The 27,593-nt window shown below is 39.4% G+C and overlaps 1 protein-coding gene across 2 annotated transcripts in view; it reads right to left on the minus strand.

The window, feature by feature from the left end:
* NDRG3 (NDRG family member 3) overlaps nucleotides 1-27,593 on the minus strand; it is a 74,182-nt gene that overhangs the window by 15,503 nt on the left and 31,086 nt on the right. For both annotated transcript variants that reach the window (XM_084888652.1, XM_084888651.1), the window contains exons 4-9: nucleotides 22,111-22,216; nucleotides 20,975-21,095; nucleotides 18,528-18,590; nucleotides 17,287-17,347; nucleotides 16,152-16,238; nucleotides 13,026-13,082 (exon numbers count right to left, since the gene is read on the minus strand). In XM_084888652.1, the coding sequence (XP_084744778.1) occupies nucleotides 13,026-13,082; nucleotides 16,152-16,238; nucleotides 17,287-17,347; nucleotides 18,528-18,590; nucleotides 20,975-21,095; nucleotides 22,111-22,216 (495 nt within the window). The remainder of the gene's footprint in view (nucleotides 1-13,025; nucleotides 13,083-16,151; nucleotides 16,239-17,286; nucleotides 17,348-18,527; nucleotides 18,591-20,974; nucleotides 21,096-22,110; nucleotides 22,217-27,593) is intronic.

A 27,593-nucleotide genomic window follows, 5' to 3' on the forward strand; every position in this document is an offset into this window, starting at 1 on the left:
TATAACTTAATCTTATTACCAACACTATTAAAGATATAAAACTCAAAAGAAACAAAATGGCATACACAGTAAGAAGTGAGTTTCCCTCCCTACTACCCATCGCCCAAAGGTCCTCCTGCTGGCCTTCTCGGAGACCATCAGAACAAGTTGCCAGATTCTTGGGTACATAACCAAATATGTACATATGTTTACGTACACACACACACACACACACACACACACACACACCCCAGCAAGCAGTTTTAAACAGAGGGAAATTGTTTGCATTAGAAGGAAAAAATGCATCAGGAATAACAAGAGAATCACTTAATCCAGGGCAGTGTGTAAAGGTCACCAGCAATCCTTGGGAGAGAAAGAGAGATAAAGACATTTGTTTGCCTTCTAACTGTCATATGGGTGAAGTGAGCCAAGAATACAGTTGGAAACTGACCAAATGGATCAGTCTACCTGAAGCTGAACTGCACTGGAATCACTCCAAGGAAACTTGGTCAATAATAAAGGAATTATAGTAAGAAAAGTAAACAATAAGTGAAGCACACAATAATTAGAGATGAAGTTATCTCCAGCTCCCCCTTGAAGGTCTGGAGAGGAACTTGAGTAGCAAAGTTGGAGATAAAAAAGGTAAGAAATGATACTGATATAAAAGAAGTGAAACTGAAAAAAAAAAAAAAAACCCCAAAAACTGGCTTAAGTGCTACCAGAACTTCTTAGGCAAAGCTGTTATGTATTAATTAACCTCCACCCACCTAACTTTTAAAAAAAATACAAATTGTTAGACTTATTATTTTGCACACTGCTTTTCCACTTAAAAGTATGGCAGAGATCATTCCTTATTAGGACATTTGGAGCTGTCTCATTTATTTATTTATTAAATATATTTTATTGATTTTTTTACAGAGAGGAAGAGAGAGGGACAGAGAGTTAGAAACATGTATGAGAGAGAATCATCCATCAGCTGCCTGGGCACATGCCCTAGACCGGAATCGAACCTGGGACCGACACTCTATCCACTAAGCCAAACCGGTTTCGGCATGGAGCTGTCTCATTTATTAAAACTGCCTGTTTTCCCACACCTCTGGCTAGTATAAACAACCACTAATTTTGGCTCATGTGATAGATTAAAAAAGGGGTATCACTGTGGGTTTTTTTCTATTAGTGAAGATGAAATTATTCATGTTTAAAAACCTTATTTGTTTCCATTTCAAAGCAATACAAACATTCGCTTACTACCAGCCTTATGACAACCCATTGCCTATGACCTTACATGTTTTTAATTAAACACACATTATGTATGTGCCCAGCCGGTGTGGTCCAGTGGTTGAGCCTCAACCTATGAGCCAGGAGGTCATGGTTCGATTTCTGATCAGGGCACATGCCCGGATTGTGGGCTTTATCCCCAGTGTGGGGCATGCAGGAGGCAGCCAATCAATGATTCTCTTTCATCATTGATGTTTCTATCTCTCTTCCTCTCCCGTCCTCTCTGAAATCAATAAGAATACTAAAATATAAAATACAGCTTAAATACACATTATCTATATATTGTGAGGATGTTCCTGCTTTACAGAAATTATTATATTCTGGTCTTAGCTTTCCCTATTTAAAATAGTGTTTCTAACATATTCAAATGAAAGCCTCAAAGCCTCATTTTTCCATGCCAGGTACTGTTAGAAGACCTAGAAGTAACTGCTTTCCCTAATCAGCGGCTCACAGGTATCCTAGAAGTTTGGCCCCAAGTTACTTAACACCCCCTGAATATGTCTTATAATTTTTTTCTTATTGCTTTTGAGCAAACTATTCCCGATTCTGGAATGACCTCCTTCCTCCCCAAATCTAAAATGTTGAATTTTATCCACCCTTTAAGACCCAGCTGGGATACCTTCTCTACCGTCCCTCCCTGATCCCCAAGTCAGAAGTAATCCTCTCCTGCCTTTGAATTACTCTAAGGTGCTTCACACTACCTTTCGTAAGGAACCCTGGGATGGTAGAAAGAGAAAAACGTCAGACTCAGGCACACCTGGCTTCATGTCTCCTAATATGTTACTAGCCGCTAACCTTGTGTAAACCAATTGATTCTTTACCTATAAAGTGGGAATAATACAATACCCATTATGAGATTACTAGACTGAATTTATTAATGTAGATGAAACATCTGAAATTTGAAGGTGCTCAATGAAATGTAGATCTTACTACGTATCCCTTTTTACCCATGCTATAATAGTATATATATCTTCTTCTCACACGGTAAGCTCCTGGAGAACAAGGGACATATCTTATCCACTTTTGTCTACCCCCACTGCACTAAGAATAGAATTTTGTGAAGTCTGTGAACTGGTTTTTAATGTCTATAGTTAAAAACAAACATGCTTTGTCTTCAGGAAAGTAACTACATTAATCACTATTATGTAGTGCAAAGATCATGATATTTGAGAATTCTAATTAAAGATGTTGGATTAAAATACAGCTTTACTCCTTCAAGAAAAATAAAAATTTTTTCAATCATAAACTCATAAGAATAGGAAAAGTGAAAACAGCAATAACATTTTGAAAGTGGGAAAGTAGAAGGAAAACTAATCACTCATTTAGCACACTTGATTAAAAATCCTAGAAGAAAACACAGGCAGTAAAATCATAGACATCTTACATAAGCAGAATTTTGCTGATATATCTCTTAGGACAAGAGAAACATAGAAAAAATAAACTACATCAAACTAAAAAGCTTCTGCACAGCAAAAGAAACCGTCATTAATATGAAAAGGGAGCCAAAACCGGTTTGGCTCAGTGGACAGAGCATCGGCCTGCGGACTGAAAGGTCCCAGGGTTAGATTCTGGTCAAGAGCATGTACCTTGGGCTGAGACCGGTTTGGCTCAATGGATAGAGCGTCGGCTTGGGGACTGACGGGTCCCGGGTTCGATTCCGGTCAAGGGCATGTACTTTGGTTGCGGGCATATCCCCAGTGGGGGGTGTGCAAGAGGCAGCTGATCAATGACTCTCTCTCATCGATGTTTCTAACTCTCTATCCCCTCTCTCCCTCTCTGTAAAAAAGTCAACAAAATATATATATTTTTTAAAAATGAAAAGGGAGGAAGTACCAAGATGGTGGTATAGGTAAACACCTGTACTTGCTGTCTCCCACAACCACATCAATACAACTAAAATACAGAACAACCGTCATTCAGAACTGCCTGAAATCTGGCTGAATGGAAGTCCTACAACTAGAGAAGAAAAGAAGGGCATTGCCCTAGCTGTTTTGGCTCAGTGGATTGAGCATCACCCTGTGGACTGAAGGATCCCGGGTTCAATTCTGGTCAAGGGCACATGCTTGAATTGCAGGCTCGATCCACAGTAGGGGGTGTGCAGGATGTAGCCAATCAATAATTCTCTCTCATCACTGATGTTTCTATCTCTCTCTCTCCTTCTCCTTTCCTCTCTGAAATCAATACAAATAAAAATATATATATTTTTAAAAAGTGCATTGAGATGGTTGGAGAGGCAGAGGTATGGGACAGGCTGGTCCGACACCCACAGGTGGCATTTCTTTAATCAGGAGGGCTATCTCCAAGGCCTCCCATGAAAAGCAGGGGGTCCCAGCCCCATACCAGACCCCAAGCCAAGGGTTTCAGAGCTGGGAAGAGAAGTCCCCATAACTTCTGGCTGTAAAATCCAGCTGGGATTATGGTTGAGTGACATGGAGGCTGCTGGATTTCCAGGTGTTCCTCTTAAAGGGCTGGCTCACAAACTTACACTGTCCAGCTTCCTCTGAGTTCCAGTGCTGGGTGGCTGCTTTGGGGGAATCCAGGGACATATGGGGAGGAACTGGACTGTCTGGCAGCTGGGCAGGAACTCAGGGAGTCAGCTTTCTCCCAGACCGGGGTGCACACAGGGTCACTGTTCCTGTGGTGGGACTTCCCAGTCACAGAGCTGCCATCAGAGTAGCCACACTGTTCTCTGTCCTGGTGATTCCCTGACACCCAGCCACGTTCAATTTGCAGTCTCACTCAAGCTGTTTGCAGCTGCTTTTCCATATGATTCCGGTTAAGGGCATGTACATTGGTTGCGGGCACATACCGAGTGGGGAGTGTGCAAGAGGCAGCTCTCTCTCATCAATGTTTCTAACTATCACTTTCCCTTCCTCTGTAAAAAAAATCAATAAAATATGTTAAAAAATAAATAATTAAAACAAGTGCTCGAGGAACCTTTGTAACAATATGAACAATAAAGATTGATTAAAAAAAAAACAACAAAAACAACAACAACAACAACAACAAAAAAACAAGTGCTGGCTAGAATGTGGAGAAAAGGGAACCCTAGTACATTGCTGGTGGGAATGCAGACAGGTACAGCCACTGTGTAACACAGCATGGAGCTTCTTCAAAAAATTAAAAATGAAACTGCCTTTTGATCCAGCAATTCCACTTCTGGGACTATATCCTAAGAATCCCAAAACATCAATTCGAAAGACTATACTGATATGCACGCCTGTGTTCATAGCAGCATTATTTACAATAGCTAAGATTTGTAAAGAGCTCAAGAGCCAATCAGCAGATGAGTGGGTAAAAGAGCTGTGATACATTTACACAATGGAATATGACATGGCTATAAAAAAAGAAGGAGCTGCCCTAACCAGTTTGGCTCAGTAGATAGAGCATTGCCCTGCGATTGAAGGATCCCAGGTTCGATTCCAATCAAGGGCATGTACCTTGGTTGCGGGCACATCACCAGTAGGGGGTATGCAGGAGGCAGCTGATTGATGTTTCTTTCTCATCGATGTTTCTAACTATCCCTCTCTCTTCCTCTCTGTAAAAAAAAAAAAAAAAATCAATAGAATATTTTAAAAATATTAATAAATAAATAGCCGATAAAATAAATAAATAAATAAATAAATAGCCGAAACCGGTTTGGCTCAGTGGATAGAGCATCGGCCTGTGGCCTGAAGGGTCCTGGGTTCGAGTCCGGTTAGGGGCATGTGCCTTGGTTGCGGGCACATCCTCTGTGGAGGTGTGCAGGAGGCGGCTGATCGACATTTCTCTCTCATCAATGTTTGTAGTTCTCTATCCCTCTCCCTTCCTCTCTGTAAAAAATCAATAAAATATATATATTTAAAAATAAATAAATAAATAAATAAATAAATAAATAAATTAATTAATTAAAAAAATGGAAAAAAATACGTGAAACTAAAAGTTGGTCAGCTAGACTGACCGGCAAAAACAGAGATAAGACTCAAATCACTAAAAACAGGAATGAAAGAGACATTACTGTCAGCTTTACAGAAGTAAAACTAATTATTAAGGGACTATTATGAATAATTACATGTCAACAAATTAAATAACGTAGATGAAATGATCAAATTCCTAGAAGGATATAAACCATGCATCTAAAGAAGAAATAAAAAAATGTGACTAGATCTATAACAGAGATAAAATTAGTAACATAAACACTTTCCATTAAGAAAGCTTTGGTCCAGATGGCTTCAATGTGAAATCTACCAAACACTTAAAGAAGAATCTACAGTAATCCTTCCCAAATTCTTACAAAAATTAAGAGAACACTTTTTTAGCTCATTCTATGTGGGCAAGTACTACCTTAATACCAGACAAAGGCATCACAGGAAAATTACAGACCAATATTCTTTCTGAATATAGACACGCACACACACACAAAAAAAACTGGCAAACCAAATTTAACAACATAGAAAAAGGATTATATACTATGAACAAAAGCATTTATCCAAAGAATTCAAGGTTATTTCAATATACAAAAAAAAGTAATATACCATATTAAAAGAATAAAGCACAAAAGTCACACATATATCTCAATAGACACAAAAAAGCATTTGACAGAACCCAACACACTTTCATGATAAAAGGACTCAATGAACCAGGAACAGAAGAAAACTTTCTCTACCTGATAAAGGGCATCCATGAAAAATTCACAGCTAACATCATACTTAATAATGAAAGACTGAATACTTCCCCTTAAGATCAGAAACAAAACAAAGATATCTACTCTCATCACTTCTATTCAACATTATACCAGAGGTTCTAGCCATGGCCTAGAAAGTTCTGTTTAGGCAAGAAAAGAAATAAAAGGTATCCATACTGGAAAAGAAGATGTAAAACTATGTCTATTTGCAAATGACATGAAAACAAGTCAAGCTGAATGGTAAGATATGTACACAGATAATAATTTAATTAAAAAAAAGTCAAGCTAATTAATTAGTCCAGCAATGTTGAAGGATATAAGATCAATATATAAAAATTAATTGTATTTAGGTTTATTCACTGGAAATGATGAAATACAAGATCTTTGATCTGATAGACTACAGGCTTGGGTAGCAGGTGACATACCATGCTGAAAACAGGAGGTTTAGTGAAAGTTTAAAGCCTGAATATTGAGGTCCTGTCTTTTTATACATTTGGGTGCAAAAATACTAATGGGTCAGGCGTGCAATCTCAAAGTTTATCTGAGGAATCTGATTAATCCTGCAGAAAGATCTAAAGATATTGACATCAAGTTGGGATTTGGGATTTTCTCGCCGTTTTTCTGGTCTATGCGCTTGTTTCCGAGCTACACTGTAGCAATTTTGAGCATCATCTTCTGCTTGAACTCTTTGGGGACAGAATCTAGGGGAAACTTCAGGCTGTGACTAGATTTCCAGGGGACTCACCGAAGAAGCATGACCCCGAGTTTTCTCAGGTGCCCGGTGAAGAAGATTCAGCTGGCACTCAGCTGTCTCAGAAGTACTAGCAAAGAAACCTAGTAACTTGTCTCTCAACCCTAGTACCAAATTACCTTCCCTTCCACCAAAATGTTTACCCCAAAAGCAGGACAGAGAAAAAAACTTAAAGGGATCTGGACTGGGGCTGTGTCAAGTCATGCTCTACAAGAGGAGATGGGGAGTAAGAACTGCGGAAGTGTTTGGAAAGAAAGGACACAAAGGCTGATTCTATTATACATACCACACCATGTGTCTGCTTAAAAAAACCCAAGAGGAGAGGGAACTTGAGAGTCAATCAAGAAGCCAAAGATTTACATGTAGCTGCAGCTATTGCCTATTACAATAGATGGAGATCCTTCTGATATTATCATTGAGAATTATGATTTAGCTATAAACTTTGTTTCTTATTTGAGTTGTAACAGATTTTTGCATGTGCTATTTCAATTTTTACTAGCAATTGTGTGTATAGGGCATCTTATTAAAATTTAAAGCCTATCTGAGACAGTAAGAAAAATAAATAAATAAAGGTATTGACATCAGGGTTCCCCAAGGAAATAGCCCAGTCTGATCACCCACAGTGATGTCTCACCTGCAAACAGGCCTTTTAGTGATCCACCCTTACTAAATATGGACAGCCAGCCAATGGGATCAATAGCCATTTGGGAAAAGCACCGGTGACAGTTAATCAATTTCTGGTTTCTGCCAAAACTGGTTTGGCTCAGTGGATAGAGCGTCAGCCTGCGGACTGAAAGGTTCCGGGTTCAATTCCGATCAAGGGCATGTCCCTTGGTTGCAGGCACATCCCTGGTGGGGGGTGTGCAGGAGGCAGCTGATAGATGTTTCTCTCTCATTGATGTTTCTGGCTCTCTCTCTCTCTCTCTCTCCTTTTCTCTCTGTAAAAAATCAATAATAAAAAAAAATTTCTGGTTTCCCAACCTCAGATCTCTAATTCTTCATAATATAGATAGAAGATAAACTGAATAAACACATTCCCTCCGCCAGTTCTTTTAAAAATTTTAGCACCGAAGCCAGTAGCCAGATGTCAGGAACCTTCACAGACCAGCTGTAGTTGCACCCTCAGTCCACACTCTCCCCACCCAACTGCAGCTTCTATCTAGCAGCTCAGACCTTATTTTAGACAAATGTCTCCCCCATATGGTAAGTGGCTCTAGGAACCAGTTACAGCCCTCATACTCAGGCAAATTTCTTCACTAGTGGTTGGCTGTGTTTTCTGTGGAAAACATGCCTCCTTCAAAGAAGCATGACTTTCCATCTTGGTGGGGGAGGCTCAACTAAGTCAGTTCCTTCAGTGTTCACGCTCCCTCAGCCTAGAAGTAGCAGCTACTTTTAGATCTTTTTTAATATATACATATTATATATATATGCATATATATGCATATATATATAATATATATAAATCAATTATATATATATAATTTTTATTTTTTACAGAGAGGAGGAGAGAGGGCTCGAGAGTTAGAAACATCAATGAGAGAGAAACATCGATCAGCTGCCTCCTGCACACATCCTACTGGGGATGTGCCCACAACCTAGGTACATGTCCTTGACTGGAATCGAACCTGTGACCTTTCAGTATGCAGGCAATTGCTCCATCCACTGAGCCAAAGCGGCTAGGACTACTTTCAGATCCTTTGGAGTCTTCTTTTACTCCTCTGAGAAATTAAGCACCTTTTAGTAGTTAACAATATTTTATTTAAATTTTCTTTGCTCAAGGTATGTGCTTTCTGTGTCCTAACCAGACCTCATAGAAAGAGCCCACAAGATGGAAAGTGTGACCTGGAGACCGCTGAGGTGTCACCAGGAAACTCTGACTTATGTCCAAATTAAAAACAAAAGGGCCAGACCCTGGAAAGGAAGTGCTTTCCTCCCATTGTCACCTTGCAGTATCCCTCCCATGTCCTTCATTTATAAGCTAGAGGCCGGTACACAAAATTCATGCACAGCCTGCACCCTCTCCAATCTGGGACCCCTTGAGGGATGTCTGATCGCCCGTTTGGGCCTGATCCCACCGAGATCCTAACTGCTCTCCCCTACAGGCTTGCCCCCCCCACTACCCTCCCCTGCAGTCCTAGTCATCCCCAATTGCCCTCCCCTGTTGACCTGGTCCCCCCCAACTGCCCTCCCCTGCAGGCCTGGTCTCCCCCAACTGCCCTCCTCCTCTGCTTTTTTATTCATTACTAACAACACACCCCAAACAAAACTAGCAATGCAATGGACTGCTACACAGTAATAAAAAGAATGAATTACTGATACACAGAATAACATGGATGAATCTCATAGACAATATATTGAAAAAGAAGCCAAATCCAGAATAGTGTACAAGGTGATTCCATTTATATTACACATTGTGGATGGATCATGAGAATTCTCATGTTTTCTGTTCTAAGGCTTTTGGCCAATCACAAGAATTCTTTAAAAAGATATTAGCTTGTAAGAACATGTAATAAATAACTTCAAAATGCAATGGGTATTTAATTTTAAAGCTTGCCTTTAACATTTATGTAAAACATTTTTTATACTTGTTCAATAGAAACTTATCTGGTCACGGGGTAAAGTTAGCAATAAAACTACTGGCCCACAATGTGTTAAGATAAAAAACAGGCAAACTAACCTTTAGAGCTAATAGGAATAGTGTATAACTTGTTCGGGGAGGGGTATTAGTGAGAAGGAAAAGGTAATAGAGACCTTTTTGGGATGATGAAAATATTTTATATCTTGATTTGGTGGTGGTTACATAAGAGTATCCTATATAATAAAATCCTAATATGTTAAGTGTCTGGTCCTCTATTCAACCAATCAAAGTGAAATATGCTAATGATGAGAGGCCTAGTGCACGAGGGTGTGTCTCCCTCAGCCCAGCCTGTACCCTCTCCAATCCCAACTGCTCGCCTGCCTGTCTTCTTGATTGCCCCTAACTGCTTCTGCCTGCCAGCCTGATCACCCCCTAACCATTCCCCTGCCAGCCTGATTGATGCCTAACTGCTCCCCTGCTGACCTGATCGTCCACAACTGCTCTCCTATGCAGACCTGGTCCCTCAAATGCCCTCTCCTCCTGGCCATCTTGTGTCCACATGGGGGCAGCCATCTTATGTGTTGGAGTGATGGTCAATCTGCATATTGCTCTTTTATTAGATAGCATAGAAGCCTGGTGCATAGGTGGAGGCCAGCTGGTTTGCCCTGAAGTGTGACCCAGATCAGGGTAGGGGTTCCCTTGGGGTGTGGGGTGGCCTGGGTGAGGGGCCTGTGGTGGTTTGCAGGCTGGCCATGGCCCCTGGCAACCCAAGCAGAGACCCTGGTAGTTGGGATCTATCTATCTTCTACAATTGAAACTTTGTAGCCTGGAGTGGATCCAAGCCGTCTGCTTCCTCTGAGGCAGCAGCCATTTCTGTTGGCATTTATTTATCTTCTATAATTGAAACTTTGTAGCCTTACACAGAGGACTGGGCTGGCTACGGTGTGCGGGAAAGCTTAGCTTCCTCCATCGCTGGGTAGCCTCCTGCTCTTCTAGCTCCGTGGCTGCTGTCATTTCTGTTGGCATTTATTTAACTTCTATCATTGAAACTTTGTAATCTTAAGTAGAGGCCTGGGCGGCCAGGGTATGTGGAAAGCTTGGCTTCCTTCATTGCCAGGAAAACCCAAGCCTCACTCCTGCTCTCAGTGGCTGCAGCCATCTTGGTTGGAGTTAATTTGCATACTCACTCTGATTGTCTAGTGCATGGCTTGTGGTGTAGCGGAATGATGGTTAATTTGAATATTACTTTTTTATTAGATAGGATAGAGGCCTGATGCACGAATGGGGCTGGCTGGTTTGCCCTGAAGGGTGTTCTGGATCAGGATGGGGGTTCCCTTGGGGCATGGGGAAGCCTGGGTGAGGAGCCTGTGGTGGTTTGCAGGCCAGCCACGCCCAAGCAGAGGCCCTGGATTTATTGCTGAGGAAACCTCCCTCCTGCTCTCTCTGTGGCCATGGCCATCTTGGTTGGATTGATTTGCATACTAGCTCCTGATTGGCTGGTAGGCATGGCAGAGTGATGGTTAATTTGCATATTATTATTTTATTAGATAGGATACCTCAATTAAAAATAAAGCAATATAGAGGCAGAGCCCAAAACAGCCAAAAGGATCTAAGAAGCAGAATGGGTGACAGATTCTTTGTAATAAATTCTATAGAACTCTCTACTCTAAAATATATGTGAATTTGTAATTTTGATAAAATATAATTTAAATAACAGAAAGCCCAGCCAATGTGGTGCAGTGATTGAGTGTGGACCCATGCAGTCAGGGCACATGCCCAGGTTTCAGGCTTAATCTCCAGTACAGGGCATGCAGGAGGTAGCAATAGATGTTTCTATCTCTATCCCTCTTCCTTCCTCTCCCTCTAAAATCCATAAAAACATATTAAAAAAAAAATTACCTCTGGATTCAAACCACATCTATCTGGATAATAGTGGCAAGTTACGTTCCCTCTCTGGCCCTCACTTTCTCCATCTTAAAATAAATCTAATAGGCCCTAGCTGGTTTGGCTCAGTGGATAGAGCATCAACCTGTGAACTGAAAGGTCCCAGGTTGGATTCCAGTCAAGGGCATATGCCCGGACTGTGGGCTCGATCCCCAATTGGGGACTTGCAGGATGCAGCCAATTCATGATTCTCTTTCATCATGGATGTTTCTATCTCTCTCCTTCTTCCTTCCTCTCTGAAATCAATAGAAATATATTTAAATAAATAAATAAATAAATAAATAAATAAATCTAATAGAACTATGTGAAAAATAACCGAGTTTGTACCTTAAAGTACTTATCAAAGTGCTTTACACATAATGAGTACTCAGTAATGCTAGTTTTCTCCCCATCTATCATTTTCCTTCCAACACAGAGACTACAGTTAAGAGTATATTACTCCTACTTATTTCTTCTCATCTCCCCATTCCAGATACCTCAAGTTTCCCAACCTTATTGCTCTTTACTTCCTCACTCCTTCCTAGGTCACCTGTGATATTGGGATTCATAGTAAAAAACATATTATTGGTTTACATTCTGTCCCGGTACAGAGCTTCTAAACCCTAGGAATTTCAGAAGTAAAAAGAGCAAGTAATGTGGATTATTATGTTAATAAGTGACTAGGAAAGTCCCTAAGCAACTGCTGGATGGGGGCTCGTTGCCAGGGAAACCAATCTAGTGAACTTTTAGTCTCACCCACTGACCTCTGGGGAGAGAGGTGGGGACTAGAGATCGAGTTCCACAGATAATGACCAATGATTTAATCAATCACAACTGCAATGAAGCCTTCAGAAACCCAAAAAAGACAATGTTCAAAGAGCTTCCAGGTTTGTGAACATGTGGAGGTTCTGAGAGAGGAGCGAGTTCTGTAGAAGGTATGGAAGTTCCTTGCCTCTTTCCACTTACCATGCCCTATGCATCTCTTCCACCTGACTATACCTGAGTTATATCCTTTAAAAATAAACCAGTAACCAAGAAACTAAAATATTTCTGAGTTCTGTGAGCTGCCCTAGTAAATTAATTGAACTCAAGGAGGGGGTTGCTGGAACCTATGAGCTATAGCTGGTCCATCAGGATGGAGGACAACCTGAACTTGTGTCTGAAGTAGGGGTGAAGAGGGGCGGTAGTGCAGTCTTGTAGGACTGATCCCTTAAGCTGTGAGATCTGACAATATCTCCAGGCAGATAGTGTCATAATTAAGTTGAATTGTAGGGGACTCAGCTGGTATCTGATAATTGCTTGGCAGTGTAGAAAACACACACACTGTAATTGCTGTTAGAACTGTATTTTTCAATTCACTTCTCTCTCTGAAAAGAGATCTGGGACCCTTCTCTCTGTTATCCATGTAATTTCCTCTGGAGACTTCAGTTTCCTCACCAGTAAAACATGGGAATTGAAGAAGACAACCTCTAAGGTTCTTTTAGCATTAACATTTCTTGGTTTCTCTTTTCTCTGAAATTTCTATTTCTGTGAAGCCTCTCCCAGACTGACTTATGGCTCTAAAGATGTTTGGTGAGGCACGTGATGTTGTCAAACATTTACAGATGGCATGCTGCTTACAGGGAACAAGTGTGTGGGAGGGTAGGGGGATGCCTTCACTCATCTCTCTCCAAATGCCAAGAGCCAAGTGGCATTGAGTTACCTTTTTCTTAAGACTGGACTCTCCTGGTCACATGCATCTCACATTGCACTAGGGTCAGGTGAATTCTAAGGCACCCTTCTTTCCTGAGGTAAACCCTTTCTTTGAATGCAAGCCAATTAACACAGCTCTCCTGCCCAGAAAAGGGACTTACCTGCCCAAAGTGATGAGCCAAAATAATGTCCACAACATTGGTTGTCAAGCCTGAGATCTAAAAAGAAAAATTTGTGTCAAGGGCGTAAGTATATGAACAAATTTATCAAGCTGTTCACTTAAAATCAGTGCAATGTACTGTATATATATTATTCTCTAACAAACAAAACCACAACTCAGTGTCACATATTTTCTTTAAAATACGTTTTTGTTTTTTGGCTTTTTTAGAGAGAGAAAGATGGAGCGGGAGAGAGAGATAGAAACATCAATGATGAGAAAAAATAATTGACCAGCTGCCTCCTGTATGCCCCCTATTGGGGATTGAACCTGGAATCTGAGCATGTGCCCTGACTGGGAATCAAACCAGCAATCTCTTGGTTCCTGGGTTGATGCTCAACTGCTGAGCCACACTAGCCAGGCTCACATATTTTCATGAGATGGTGCTTTCAATACACATGAAAGCAAGTCAGGAAAAGAATGAAGTGTCTCTTAGAATAATAATATACTCCTATTTGAAGTTAGCAGCTGGAAGAAATGGGGTCATAACTTCTTTGAAAATTTAAGACCAAGAAGTCACAGCTATTAGTTACTTCATTCCTGCCTATATTTTTGTATTTACATTGGATTTATGGATAATAAAAATTGACTTACAACCACTCCCAAGACATCCAAGAGACAGAAACAAATTTATTTCTTCCACTTTTTGTTTGTCTTAGTTTCAGGGAGAGGAAGCTGCTATGTTTACTGAATGTTTTTGCATTTTCAACATTTTTCTCCCAATTTTTTCCATTTCAAAACAATACTTATCCCTTTTAGCTCTCTGGTTGTTGTTGAGATTGTTTATATTTGTAAGGTCATTAGCATATCCTGTAGCTTTTTATCTCTAAGAGAATTCTATCTCGATAGCAAATACCTTCATTTTTCAATAGCAAATATAATGAGAGCAGTAGCACAGGTTAAACTATTTGGGTTCATTGAAGAGAGTGGCTCATTCATTAATTTCACTCATTAAAGTGAAAATGTGCCCTAGTCGATTTGGCTTAGTGGATAGAGCATCAGCCTGTCAGACTGAAAGGTCCTGGGTTCGATTCCAGTCATGGGCATGTACCTCGGTTGCAGGTTCTCTGGCCCTGGTCAGGAGGCAACCAATCGATGTGTTTCTCTCACATTGATATTGATGTTTCTCTCTATCTCTTCCTCTCCCTCCCACTCTCTCTAAAAAATCAATGGAAAAATAACCTCAGGTGAGAATAACAACAATAGAGTGAAAATGTAAACCATAGATTAGAAGAGATTTACATGCACCCAGTAAAGGATTCAGATGTAGAATATGCAAGAAACGCTCATAGATCAGTAGGAAAAAGACCAGCAACCCGATTTAATAAAAAAAGGGTAAAGATTTGAATAGTCACATCATAAATGATATCCAAATGGCCAGTAAGTTTTTAAAAAGGTGTTCAACAACATGGGCCCTTAGGGAAAGACAAATTAAAACCCAGTTTTGCCCTGGCCAGATGGTGCAGTTGGTTGGAGTGTTGTCCTGTACAACAGAAAGGCAGGCTGGACTCCTGGTCAAGGCACAAACCCAGGTTGAGGCGGATGAGAGGCAAGCCATCACTGCTCCTCTCTCACATTGATGTGTGTGTCTCTCTCTCTCAAATCAATAAGCATATTCACAGGTGAGGATTAAAAAAAAGACAAAACAACTCCCCCACAAAAAAGTTTTATTTACCCATAAACACATAAAATTTAATAGATGCTACAATTAAAAACTGTTTAATAATGAAAGCTATTTTGCTTTTGGATACCATATAAAAACAAATTAATATTATAAATAAAACTGCTCATCTTTTATAAAAATTAAAAGGGCTATTCTCAATATCCCAAGATTTCAGGTTTGATCAGGGCACATACAGGAATCAACCAATGAATGCATAAATACATGGAAAACCAAGACGATGTTTCTCTCTCTCTCTCTCTCTCTCTCTCTCTCTCTCTCTCTCTATCTCTCTCTATCTCTATGAAATCAATTAGTAAGTTAAAAATAAATAAATAAATAAACGATCAAATGTGGGGAGTATGTGGAATAATGAACGTTCATGCATTACTGATATGTAAATTGTCCAAATACTTTGGAACATCGGCAGTTATCTACTAAAACTAAACAGACAATTGCCCTATGACCCAGCAATTCCACTCTTAGATACAGATCCCAATGAAATGAATCTGTATGTCCATGAAAGACAGATAAAAGAATGTGTAAAGGAGCTTTATTCATAGTAACCACATAACAATTCACGTAACAGATTTCTAAACAACAATTAAAAAGAACACAACATAAATGAGACTGACAATAATTAATTTAAAAAACTAGATACAAAAGAATACATTATTTGATTATTATTATATGAAGTCTAAAAATAGATAAAGCCTGCCTGGCTGGTGTGGCTCAGTGGCTGAGCATCAACCTGTGAACAACCAGGGGGGTCAGAGTTCGATTCCTGGTCAAGGCACATGCCTTGCAATGATCCCCAGTAGGGGTTGTGCAGGAGGCAGCTGATCAATGATTCTCTCTCATCACTGATGTTTCTATCTCGCTCCCTCTCTGATATCAATAAAAATATATTAAAAAAAAAAAGAACAGATAAAGCCAATCTATGGTGATTGAAGTCAGAGTAACAGTTATTTTGGGAAAAGAGAGGAAGCATTAAGAACAGAGCTGGGCCGAAACCGGTTTGGCTCAGTGGATAGAGTGTCAGCCTACGACTGAGGGGTCCCAGGTTCGATTCCGGTCAAGGGCATGTACCTTGTTTGCAGGCACATCCCCAGTAGGGGGTGTGAAAGAGGCAGCTGAATCAATGTTTCTCTCTCGTTGATGTTTCTAACTCTCTCTCCCTCTCTCTTCCTCTCTAAAAAAAAATCAATAAAAAGATAAATAAATAAAGAACAGAGCTGGAATCTGCATACTGATTGGGTGTGATTACAAATGTAAACATTTATCAAGTTGTATATTTAAAACTTCTTACCCTTAACTGTATATCCCTCAATGAAAAAATAAAAATAAAACAGGTAAGTCATTCTGAGAAGAGACCAAGAGATAAGCCAACAGACACCATTTGGTGCTTACTTTGGAAGCTGCCCAGTCAATCCAGCCTTTAGCACAAGGGTCAACGTTAATGAGCACAAGGCCTTCCACAAGCTCTGGATAATTGAGCTGAAAAAGATGACAAAGACAACAGTATGAAAGTTCCACTCCTAGCATTCTTCCAAAAGTAATGGAGCACGGTTAATTTTTGTTATGCCTTAATGCAGATTTGAAACTAAGACTTCTGAGAGGTCTAAGGGAGGCTATCCAGAAAAATAGGTCTTTAAATCTGGCTTAGCACCTGGAAAACCAGTTTCTTAAATCGCTGTCAAATAATCTTGCCTTGCAAGGATCCCTGGGAGAGACATAGATTTCTACAGCAGAGGAAGGCACCTGGTATCTCTGCAGCTGATTAGCTCCTGGTAGGTCTTCCCTGCTGGGGGAAGTGCCCTTGGAACTACTTGGCATAAGGGGCTGATGAGGCTTAAGCTGGCTATTTCACATTCATTATACCTTTATTCCCAATAGGGGCTTCTTACGGTGTTTTTTAAAAACACATGAATAGATGATATACCATCCCCAGAAGATTGTCCTCTCACCTAGGAGGCACTTGAAAAAAGTTTCTTAAATAAAAATCAATAGGAACATTTCTATGTAAACTCAAAACTCTCTAGCTTACTTTCCCTCCTCTGATTACACTGATTATGCACACTACGGAAAATTTGGTAAACAGAAAAATTATAAAAAGCAGGAAACAAAATTTCATATTATCTTATCATACAACATCAAACCCTGTCAATATTTTGGTATATTTCCTTCTAGTCTTTTCCTATGCATATGACAAATTTTATGTGAACCTGTATTTTAATTTTAACATTTTAGTATATGTGTATCACATAATTACAAGCTTTCTTATAAAATTTTAATGGCTATACAAAATTTTATCTTAAGTATTCTCTAAAAATTACTTTTTATTAATGATTTACTGCCCTCATTTGTGATCTTTCAGGTAATATAAACATGACAAGGCTTTATATAAACTGCATCTGGAGCTGACAAAATTTATTTAAAAACTAACATAAGACAAGCAATAGTACCTGATCACTTAACACAGCAGTAAGAGCTGTGACCTAGGCATTGTCTCAAGGGTACTGAGACTAATCTCCCATGTACTTACTGCAAATTTGCTGAGGATGTAAGCTCCAGCTCCAACTCCAATCCCAATGATGCTTTTCACACTGAATGAAACACAGAAATATCGACAGGATTAACTCACTCGAAGGTAGCATGACAAATGGGAAAGAATACAACTGGGTTCAAATCCTGGCTCTGATGCTTATCAGATATAGAATTTGGTCAAATTTCTTTACTTTCTGAACCTCAGTTCTCAACCTATAAAACAAAGATGTGACCATTTATTTCTAAGCTGACTTTAAGGGTTAACTGAAATGACTAAAATCTGGCTGAGAGTCAACCTTGAAAGCTTACTTTCCTGTCACCTCCGTATCTAACCCATCAAGTCCAATAGAATCTACCTTCAAAGTATTTCCATCAGTGTCTCCCCCAACTCCCAATGTTCAGTATCAAGCTTGATTGTTATAAAAAAAAAGTTTAACTAGTCTCTCTGCTTTTTCTTTCATTTCTTTCCAATCCATTTTCTCCACAGCCAGAGTAATCCTTTTTAAAAAAATGCAAACAGCATTATTGATGCTCAATTTACACATCTAGAGAGGTCACTTAAAAAGACCAAATTAGATGATCACTTTCCTGGTTAAAAGCCTTCAGTATTTTTTCTTTGTCTTTTGAATAAAATCCAAAATTCTTACCTGATCTGTAAAACCTATGTAATTTGGTCCTTGTCCATTTCTCAAATTTTACCACATGCCTTTCTCCCACTTGCTTACTTGATCTAGGACTTTTGGACATAACAAGCCTTCTGTCTGAACTCTTGTCCTGGCTTCCCTATCTATCCCTTAAGTCCCAGGCTAGATGATACCTTCTTAGAAGGGCATTCCCCAACTAGCGTAGATCCTGACAGTATTCTCTATCACAACACCCCCATTGACTTCTTCTACAGCTTTAGTTGTGATTATTTGTTTAATTATTTCCTCCACTAAGATGTAAGCTTCACAAGGGTAGTGACTATGCTGTTTTGCTCATCATCATATTCCCTAGGTCTGTCACATAGTAGAAAGTCCTTAAAAACTGTATGAGAGGTTCTGGCCAGGTGGCTCAGTTGGTTGGAGCATCATTCTGTGTTCAAAAAGGTTGCTGGTTTGATCCCTGGTCAGTACATACAGGAAGCAACTGATCAATGTTTTTCTCTCTCTCAAAAGAAATCAATAAAAAACATATCATTGTATGAGAATTAAAAAAACAAACAAAACCGCACACAAAACAGTGTGAGAATGAACATACCTTAAGTGGGTTAGAACAGAAGGAAGCATTTCAGCTAGCTCATCCATTGTGGGGTACTGGTACCTGAAATCCAGAAGGATAACTTCTGAATTAGAATACACCGCATTTTCCAATTACAAGAACAGCTAGAAAAGTACAGCGTTCTTAGATAAAAGCATTTTCTTTACCAAAGGTTCAAAGGAGGTGATGTGGAGTCTGGAAATGATTGTGACATGATGTGTGACTCCCTATGTCTGCCATGCTAAACAGAAGGTTAGAGAACCCACGTTTCTATATCCTCAAGAGCAGGCTCCCGGATCAGAGAAAGCTTTTTGAAAAGAACAGGTAATATGGCTCGCTCTCTCAAAGTATTTCCAAATCTCTAGCAATCACCTCAATAGGGGTTCAGGTTCAGTAAACTTCCAACAGTAAGAATCAATTCAGGAAGTAGCTCTTGGTCTGCTGCTTATTTCTAGGCAGCTAGAAACAAAAGGAAACAAAGCTTTACTGGGCCTAAGCAGAGTCACAAATTATGGACTCCTCATGATGAATGCTGCTTGTTTCACATGGGCATAGGACAAGGTTCCTTTATTGCCTTCAGATTTGGTTCATGATATGAACCAATGGATTCTAAAAAAATCAAGCATGCCCAGAAATGGATTCAGGCTTAGAATTTGAGAAAAGTAGGGAGCAACTAGAGATTACAGAATCAAGAATCCTCTGCTTGAAACACAAACCAGTGATTTCAACCAGTGTGCTGCAGGTATTTTTAAAACATGTAATACCTGACTATTTAGTCAGGGGCACTGACCTTGTTTCCTTTGATTGTCAAATAAAAAAATTATAACAGCCAACACAATAATAGCTGTCCAATGTGACTAAATCAAAATTATACCTATTTTGCCCTAGACTGTTTTGCGCAGTAGATAGAGCGTCGACCTGCAGACTAAAGGATCCCAGGTTCAATTCCGATCAAGGGCACATGCGCAGGTTGTAGGCTCGATCCCCAGTGGGGACATGCAGGAGGCAGTCAATCAATGATTCTCTCTCATCACTGATGTTTCTATTTCTCTCTCCCTCTTCATTCCTCTCTGAAATTAATAAAAATATATTTACCTATTTTTGGTAAGATCAGTAAAAAATATATTTTTTTTGGTGTGCTGCAGAATTTTAGTGATTAGTTTATATATGCCATGAGATTAAAAAGGTTGACAATTGCTGCTTTAAGTGATGAAGTGCTTTTTAGCCACTTGTACACAAAGTAGAAAAAAGGAATGGGATCCAAGTCTTACTGGATATATGAACTGGTCATTGGCCAATTTGTGTTTGAGAAACAGAATAACTTAGACATAGTTAATAGCATGGATTCTGGGGCCAGACTGCCTGGGTTAAATCCCTGCTCTCCTGCTTATTTGTTATAAAATCTCAGCCAAGTTACTTACTATCTGTAGGCCTTAGTTTCCTCACTTATAAAATGGTAGTAACAGTAAACCTAACCCAAAGTGTTATAAAATGACTTAGTAAGTGTGAAGTAAAGCAGTGTCAGGAATAGTGTTTAAGTACTATATAAACATTAGCCATTGTTTGTTTGCAATGGTCTATTTCACTGGCAAAGGCAGCTCTGGAGATGAGTAAAGGGAGGTGGGATGAATTAACTTTCCACAGCTTGTGCTTTCATTCCTCCTCTCAAGGTCTTCTCCATAATTATACTGTGCAGGGAAGAGTTAGGGAGACTTGGGCTTTGCCACACAAAGCAGGTTTAAGATGAGGCTGAGAGCTCCAAGTTCAGTAAAAATGCACCTCTACCTGATAGGGCAGATTCTCAGAATAAATGGCTATACAGATATTCAAATTCCTGTCACCAGACTGGGAGGTAGAGTGGGGAACACTCTTTGGAAGCTCAGAGGGATCTGAGTTTGGGCCTAGGTAGTTGGGGAGGAACATAAAATGACAGATTTAAAATAGATGGAAAGGAACAGATAAAAGACAGTGAAAAATGGCTGTTCCAGACACTTCTGTCTACCAATTACAGGACGACAGGTTCCCATCTTGGAAAGCCATTTCTGGATATGGAAAAACATGCAATTTTCCTCAACACATTGTATATAACAGTCCTCTCAGAGCAAGGAGAGGGAATATGAGAATAGTTGGTTGATAAGTATAACCTGTAGACTGCTAAAATCAGCAGGGAAGGGCCCTGGCCAGGGTGGCTCAGATGGTTGGGTGCTGTGCCATACACCGAAAGGATGCGGGTTTGATCCCCAGTTGGGGCACACGGGATGCAACTCATCAATGTTTCTCTCCAACATTGATAGAATGTTTCTCTCTCTCTCAAAAATCAACAACATAAAAAAAACCAAAAAAAAACATATCCATATCCTCGAGTGAGGATTTAAAAATCCAGCTGGAATGCAGTCATTTGTTGTTCTGAGTGCATGTCTTCCAAAAGATCTTGCTCATGGCCTTACCCTGTTGGGAAAGAGGGTGCACCTTCCTGTTGGCCTGGGGCATCCACATGACAGACAGCAAAGTGCTGAGTGATCTCTTGCATATCTTCAAAGTTAAAGAACGCATTGAAACAGGATTTATCTGCAAGAGTAAAAATGCTCATAAGTCACAGGCTTTTCATTTGTCCCCAACTTTCCATTACTGATCACAAAATTACATATCATCATCCCCTTTCACTGCCTTTGAATCACTGACCACCAAAAGGTGTCTGAACAATCTGATCCAAGCTGCTGAATACCAGACATCTCAATGACTTGAAAATAATTAATTCTCAATACTTCACAATGTCTACAAAGTGGAAACCAATCCTGGTGCTGCACAAGATAATCTTATACCCACAGTGCTATCATTTTTCATGTACCTTATTCTTCAATATGACACAGAAACACCAATATATCCCAAGAACCTGGCTAGAGTGAGTATCTTGGGCTGCTTACATTCATCATATGGGAGACTGTGAACATTCATCTTGAAAAAAGGGTTGGGGTGAAGGGAGGGGCTGCTGCTTCAATTGCCAACCTGTTGGTATCATGATTAAATCATTTCCCTAGAAAAGCTCTAGCACTAGACTGTAGCCTCAAATGTAGACCACCTCTGAAAGCCAGAGAAACGAAAGAAAATATAGAGAGAGACTCTGCACGCCTGTGCCTGGGGCCAGAATCTTACTCTACCATCTAGAAAAGTCCACTTAAAGACACTGATGACAGGCCATCGCAAGAACACTTTTACTGGTTCATTAAAGAGTTCACCACTAAGTTAAATCCAAACTCTGGATTTTCTAAGTTGAAATATGAAAAACCAAAGAAGTATGGACCAAAAAACTCCCTGACTTCAGTTTTACTTTCGTAACCAGTTAATTATATAACCTTAGTTCTTTAGTAAATCTGACAGAGGTGAGATATAATTCCAGTAACCCCCAAGTGCATTCTCCTGGACATTTCTGGGGAACTTGAATCCTGCCATTAATGTGAAGAGGGAAGGTAAAGGCAGAGAGAAGAAAACCTATGTTCTAATACTAGGATCTCTTATGTATATATTTAATATACAAAGATTAAATATTATAATACAAAGGGGAGATATAAAATCAAATACATACGATTGAGGCCAATGTCATGATATGTCAGAATAACTGGTCTGTTTCCCTTCGGTAGGCCTCTAATAGTGACGTGGACCATACCATGAGGAGTTTCTATATCATGTTCCTGTAACAAGAGAATGCAACGTCTCAGCAAAGGCAGAATGGACTTCCCAGGGTGCTGAAGTTTCACTATATCTGATTCACAGCTATTTCCCACTAGCTGGGGCAGGACACATCTCTGAACTATAAGCATACCAGAGAGATGCTATATTATACAGAATATTTCTACTTTCTAATTACTTTCAGATAAACAACAAACAAATAAGTGAGAAAAATCGTATCTTCTTATCCACAAAGCTCACTTCCTTAAGTAGGGGAAATCAAGTATCTGTTGGTAATATATTTGCAACTGGCTAAGGAAAGGTGATCAACAAGTTGAGTAAGGAGCCAGTAAGACCTATGGTAAGCAAAACTAAGGAAGCAGAAGATGTAAAGTTACTGGGTAAAAAGCCAGAGACTTTAGAACCTCTAGTAGTAAATGTATGTTCAACAACTGGTAAGTTCAGCAGAGCTATGGGGTGCGTGCCTAAATCTCTCCCCTTTCCTAGGAGCTGCCTTTCAGTGCCACCATGCATTACAGGAGTAGCTCTTAGCTGCCAAGTTTATAGACTGTAACCTTATGGCCACAACTAACTGGAGTCAGATGGGCATATGGTGCATGCTGGGTCAGCTTCCTTCCCTGAGAATTTGTAATTGGCACTAAGAGATTCCACCTTCAGCTTCGTTGCTCTAGAAAGAGATGTAAACTTGAAAGTTTATATTAGGCATTCTCACTACTCTAATTCCTGGTTTTAGCTTAATTTCAGAGACATCCCTGGATTGTCTCTGGTTTAAGCTAGTTTGAATGGGCTTGTTCCCTGTACCCTAAAGGATCCTAACCAAAGCAATGAGTAAAGCTGAGGAACTAAACAAAGCTGGAACAAAATGCTGCTTTTTCTACCATCTAGAAAAGTCTAAGAGTGGTTGGGTGGGGAAAAAGGAGACTGTAGGTAAGTTGACAAATTTATTCTAGCCTTCAAAGTTTGAATCTTTTAAAAGTAAAAAATTATCATATTTAGCCTAGTGACTTTTTGCTGACAATCATCCACACCTATCTCAGAAAGTCTTACACTAGATAAGACAAGATTAACTGTCAATAAGAATCCCAACAAAGGCAAGGGGCTTCCAACTTAATTTCCTTTGTAATAATGAATCTCATCAGAGTTTTGGTTTCTTCTCTGATGTAGAACAATCTTAGGCTAAGTGATGAGCAATGTATCTCAAATCATAGGCCCCACGCTAGAGCAGATATTTCTATCGAATCAAACCATGAGTGATTCAATATCTCTGCTATTCTCTACTATTACTACCTCCTATACAAAGGATTGAAAAGGGAAGAAATGAAGGAGAGAATGAGGTACTGTGTACTAACTGGCTATGAAATAAAGTATAGGCTGTGGATGAAAGGAATAGAAAGATAAATTCCTGTAACTGTATAAGCATTTCTCTTGCAGTAATGTCAGACTTATTGAGGAATGCCCTCCATCACAATCAGGCTCATTCGTTAAACAACTATTTATTGAACTCCTACTTCTAGAACTTGGACTGAGCTCTGGGGATAAAACAGTGAATAAAAGACATGGTCCCTGCTTTCATAGAGATTATGTTCTAACAGGGAGGCAGACAATAAACATACAAATCAACTGACCCATAATAATAGTTTGTGATAAATGCTATGAAAGAAATAAACAAGATAATAGAAAATTGAGAAGGAAGACATTAACTCTATTAGCAGTCAGGATAGTATAAACTAAATCACAGAAATGTGATTTCAGACACACCAGAATGGCAACACTTTTAAAATTGGATAATGCTAAACGTTGCCCAAAATGTAGAGAACTAAGTCTCATACACTGTTGGTGGGCATGTAAACTGGACCAGCTATTCTGGTAAACAATTGAGTAATTTCTAGTAAATTTTAGAGTATCTACCCTGTAAGGTTTGAGGCGCAGGAAACTGACCACCAAGGAGTTTTAAAGTAAAGTTTATTCCCCAGTAATGAGTGGGACTCATTACGGAGGTAGAGAAATCAGAATTGAAGGAGTTGGGAGGGGGGATGGACCCAGCCAGGCTGCCACCTGGACGCGGAGGATCAGCAGCACATGGCTGGTCTGGGGGTCTTTTTAAGGAGAGGAACAGGAGAGGGTTGGACCCAGGGCAGAACAGGAAGGGGTGGGCTCCAGGACACTTTGGCAGGCGCTGATTGATGGCTCAATGTCTTGGAGATATCTCTGTGACAGATGCCAGTAATGCCATAACTCCGCCCACCAGTTGGGAGGAGGGAGAACCTTATATACCCTATAGCAGTTTTACTTTTTGGTATAATCTTAAAGAAGTTCCCAAATATGGTCAGACGTATACAGAAATATACATTGAAGCCTTATTATAATGTAAAAAAAAATTGAAAACAGCCTAAACATTCATCAATAGGGAAACTGATAAATGAATTATGATATATTCATATAATACAGAAAGAATGAACTAGAACTATGAGCATTAATACATAGAGAAATCTTAAAAACACAATGCTGAATAGAAATGCAGAAAGTTATATATATACTATACCACAGATTTTTTAAAAATTAGCACTAAATAGATTATATATTTATATATTAAAATGTAAGAACTTGGCCGAATCCGGTTTGGCTCAATTGATGAGCGTCGGCTTGGGGACTGAAGGGTCCCGGGTTCGATTCCAGTCAAGGCATGTACCTTGGTTGCCGGCATATCCCCAGTAGGGGGTGTGCAAGAGGCAGCTGATCGATGACTCTCTCTGATCAATGTTTCTAACTCTCTATCTCTCTCCCTTCCTTTCTGTACAAAATCAACAAAATATATTTAAAAATAAAAATAATAAAATGTAAGAACTTGGAGAAGGAATGACACTAATGAAACATAGAACTTGTTTCCTCCTGAGAGATGATAAATTTTAAAAAGGGAACACAAGGAAGCTTTGTTCTCTCTCTCTATTTTTTGAGGGAAAAAAACAACAACAAAAAAACAGAATAAAGAGGGAGAGAGATGCAAGCCCCTGCCAGATGGGTGATGCTCAGGAGAAACCAAATTGAAAAGAATGTGTAACAATTTGTCATTCTGACAATCTAGTTGCTGGAGACTTCCGTCTGTCATATCTTCCTTCAGTAGAGTCTTGTTTAAATATTCTAATTTGGCCTACTTCTCAGCTCTACTTCTGAGACTTGAAGGAAAAACCGGTTTACACTTTGGCCCTTAGGTTAGCAGACCTCCTAAGGCCAGGTAATTGATGGGGGTAGTGTGGGTGGGAGTAAAGGGGGGTAGTGGGGGGAGGGTGTGGAATGGGATGAAGGATATAAGCTGTGAAGGAAGTTCAGAAAAATGATAAAAAGGGAGATATATATATATATATATATATATATATATATAGCCGAAACCGGTTTGGCTCATCGATGTTTTTGACTCTCTATCCCTTTCTCTTCCTCTCTGTAAAAAAAAAATATATAATAATATAATTATATATATATATATTTTAAGGGAGATATAACAGATGGGTTAAAACTAGGTGAGGGAATGGGGCAAAGTAACTACTTTTGTCATCATTTCATGATCTAGATGAAATTCAGAGTTAAAATTGACTAACAGAACTTCAACTTTTTAGAGAGACCTCAGCTCCTACCTCCCATAATATACCCTCAAACTGTATAATGACCAAAGCATCAAAGGGTCAAGAGTGCTTGAGCAATTCCTATAGTTTTTCTTCATTTCAAAGTTTGTGAATGTGAATGATATTAGGACAAAGAATACAAAAAGGAGATACTCACCTCCCTATAGACTTCTATACATAGCCTTTGGGGCCTGGAGAGTGAAGAGCTTGAAGTCTCCATCTCAAGATGAGTGTGCAGAGACCCTGGCTACAGAGCTCACTCAATAGACAGGCCATACAGAGGTGAAGTTGCCAACATCTTTCCACTTCAGCCAACGATCATGCATTCCACAGGCTGTTTCTGCAGTTCCCTCACCTGCACCCTAGAATTCTACAGGGTATGACTACACAATGAGTCTGTGCTCCGGGGCAGAGCCCAGGTAGCATCTAATGGGCTCTGGTCACAGAGCGTTTCCAGAATTCTCTGATTATTTACTGTTTCCAAGGTTGTGTACTTGACCACTGTCCCTTTCTTCTCCAGGCTTATAAAACCACCTGAAATCATATTGGTCCCCAACACACTTCTCCATCCTAGATGGTCTCCCTCTTAATCAAAGATAAAGTTTAAGAGTCTTTTTAAAGAATTTAAATGTTTAGGATATTACCATTATTTGATAATAATTAACTTTCACCTTTTTTTTTCTGAGTCGCCTTCCTTCAGCAAGATGTGCTATCACCAGAACTATTCAATCTGACTTATCATATCCCTCTGAACTCAGTTAAATTTTTATCACTTCGTACTTCTCTGGCCAGTCTGAAAGAGGTTAGGTAAACTTGTATGACAACATACTCTTAGAAATGTCAATGCTTTTATTAGTATGAAATTTTCTTCTGCATCTAATAAGTAGTTACTAATTGAGCCTCTGGTATAGTTTTTATTATTATATAGGAATTTTTTATGTAATACTCCCACCATTACCTTACCTCTGTGTAGTGGTATAAAGTTCATTTCCTCATTTAATCCCCTAATAAAAAAAAAAACAAAAAACTGGCCTTCACAATTACTTAGTCAGCCTTCTACCTATCAGAACACATTTTTATTTTTAAATTTCTACATTACATTTTCTCTGACTCTATCCTCAGTTCTTACTTTAGCTTTCAGCCTAGTTCAATCAATACCCATTCAGATATTTTTTATTTTCCAACTACCCACACTCTCAATCTCATAAATCATGCTCTTCATCTGGAAGCTTCTCTTGCAATATGTCAACATAAAATCTATCTTTTCCTCCTTCAAAGCCAACTTTAATATCTTTGATGACAATAAGAAGAAAACAAGTGAATTTAACCCATACTATAGCCCAGAACACCTTCAGAACATGGACTCTCTAGGAAAGTGCAGGTGGGAAGGGGTCCAGGTATGTGCATGTGACAACCCCCCATGACCTGACCCATCTAAGTCAAGATTCCTTCCCTGACCTTTTTCCTAGATTTATAGGTAAAGATCTTCTCTTCCCAATAAGGTTGCTAAGCTAGAAGAATGTGAGTTTGAAGCAGTTGGCAGCCATCAAGCCCAAGAGGAAGCCCAAGATGAAACAGATTGTTAGAGAAATAAATCCTCTAGTGACAGGAGAAAAGGGTACTGAGATTGGAAGTGGTGATGATTAAAAAAATAAATCCACCTTTTTCTATAAAATTATTTTTCCTCTTCAATTGAGAATAAAGTCACCTATATCCTTTGAAATTAATAATCAACCTTTCTCTCACTCCCCCAAAACCAACA

Source organism: Pipistrellus hanaki (assembly GCF_964339955.1).
Source record: "Pipistrellus hanaki genome assembly, chromosome: 6".
In the NCBI taxonomy this organism is placed as follows: Eukaryota; Metazoa; Chordata; class Mammalia; order Chiroptera; family Vespertilionidae; genus Pipistrellus; species Pipistrellus hanaki.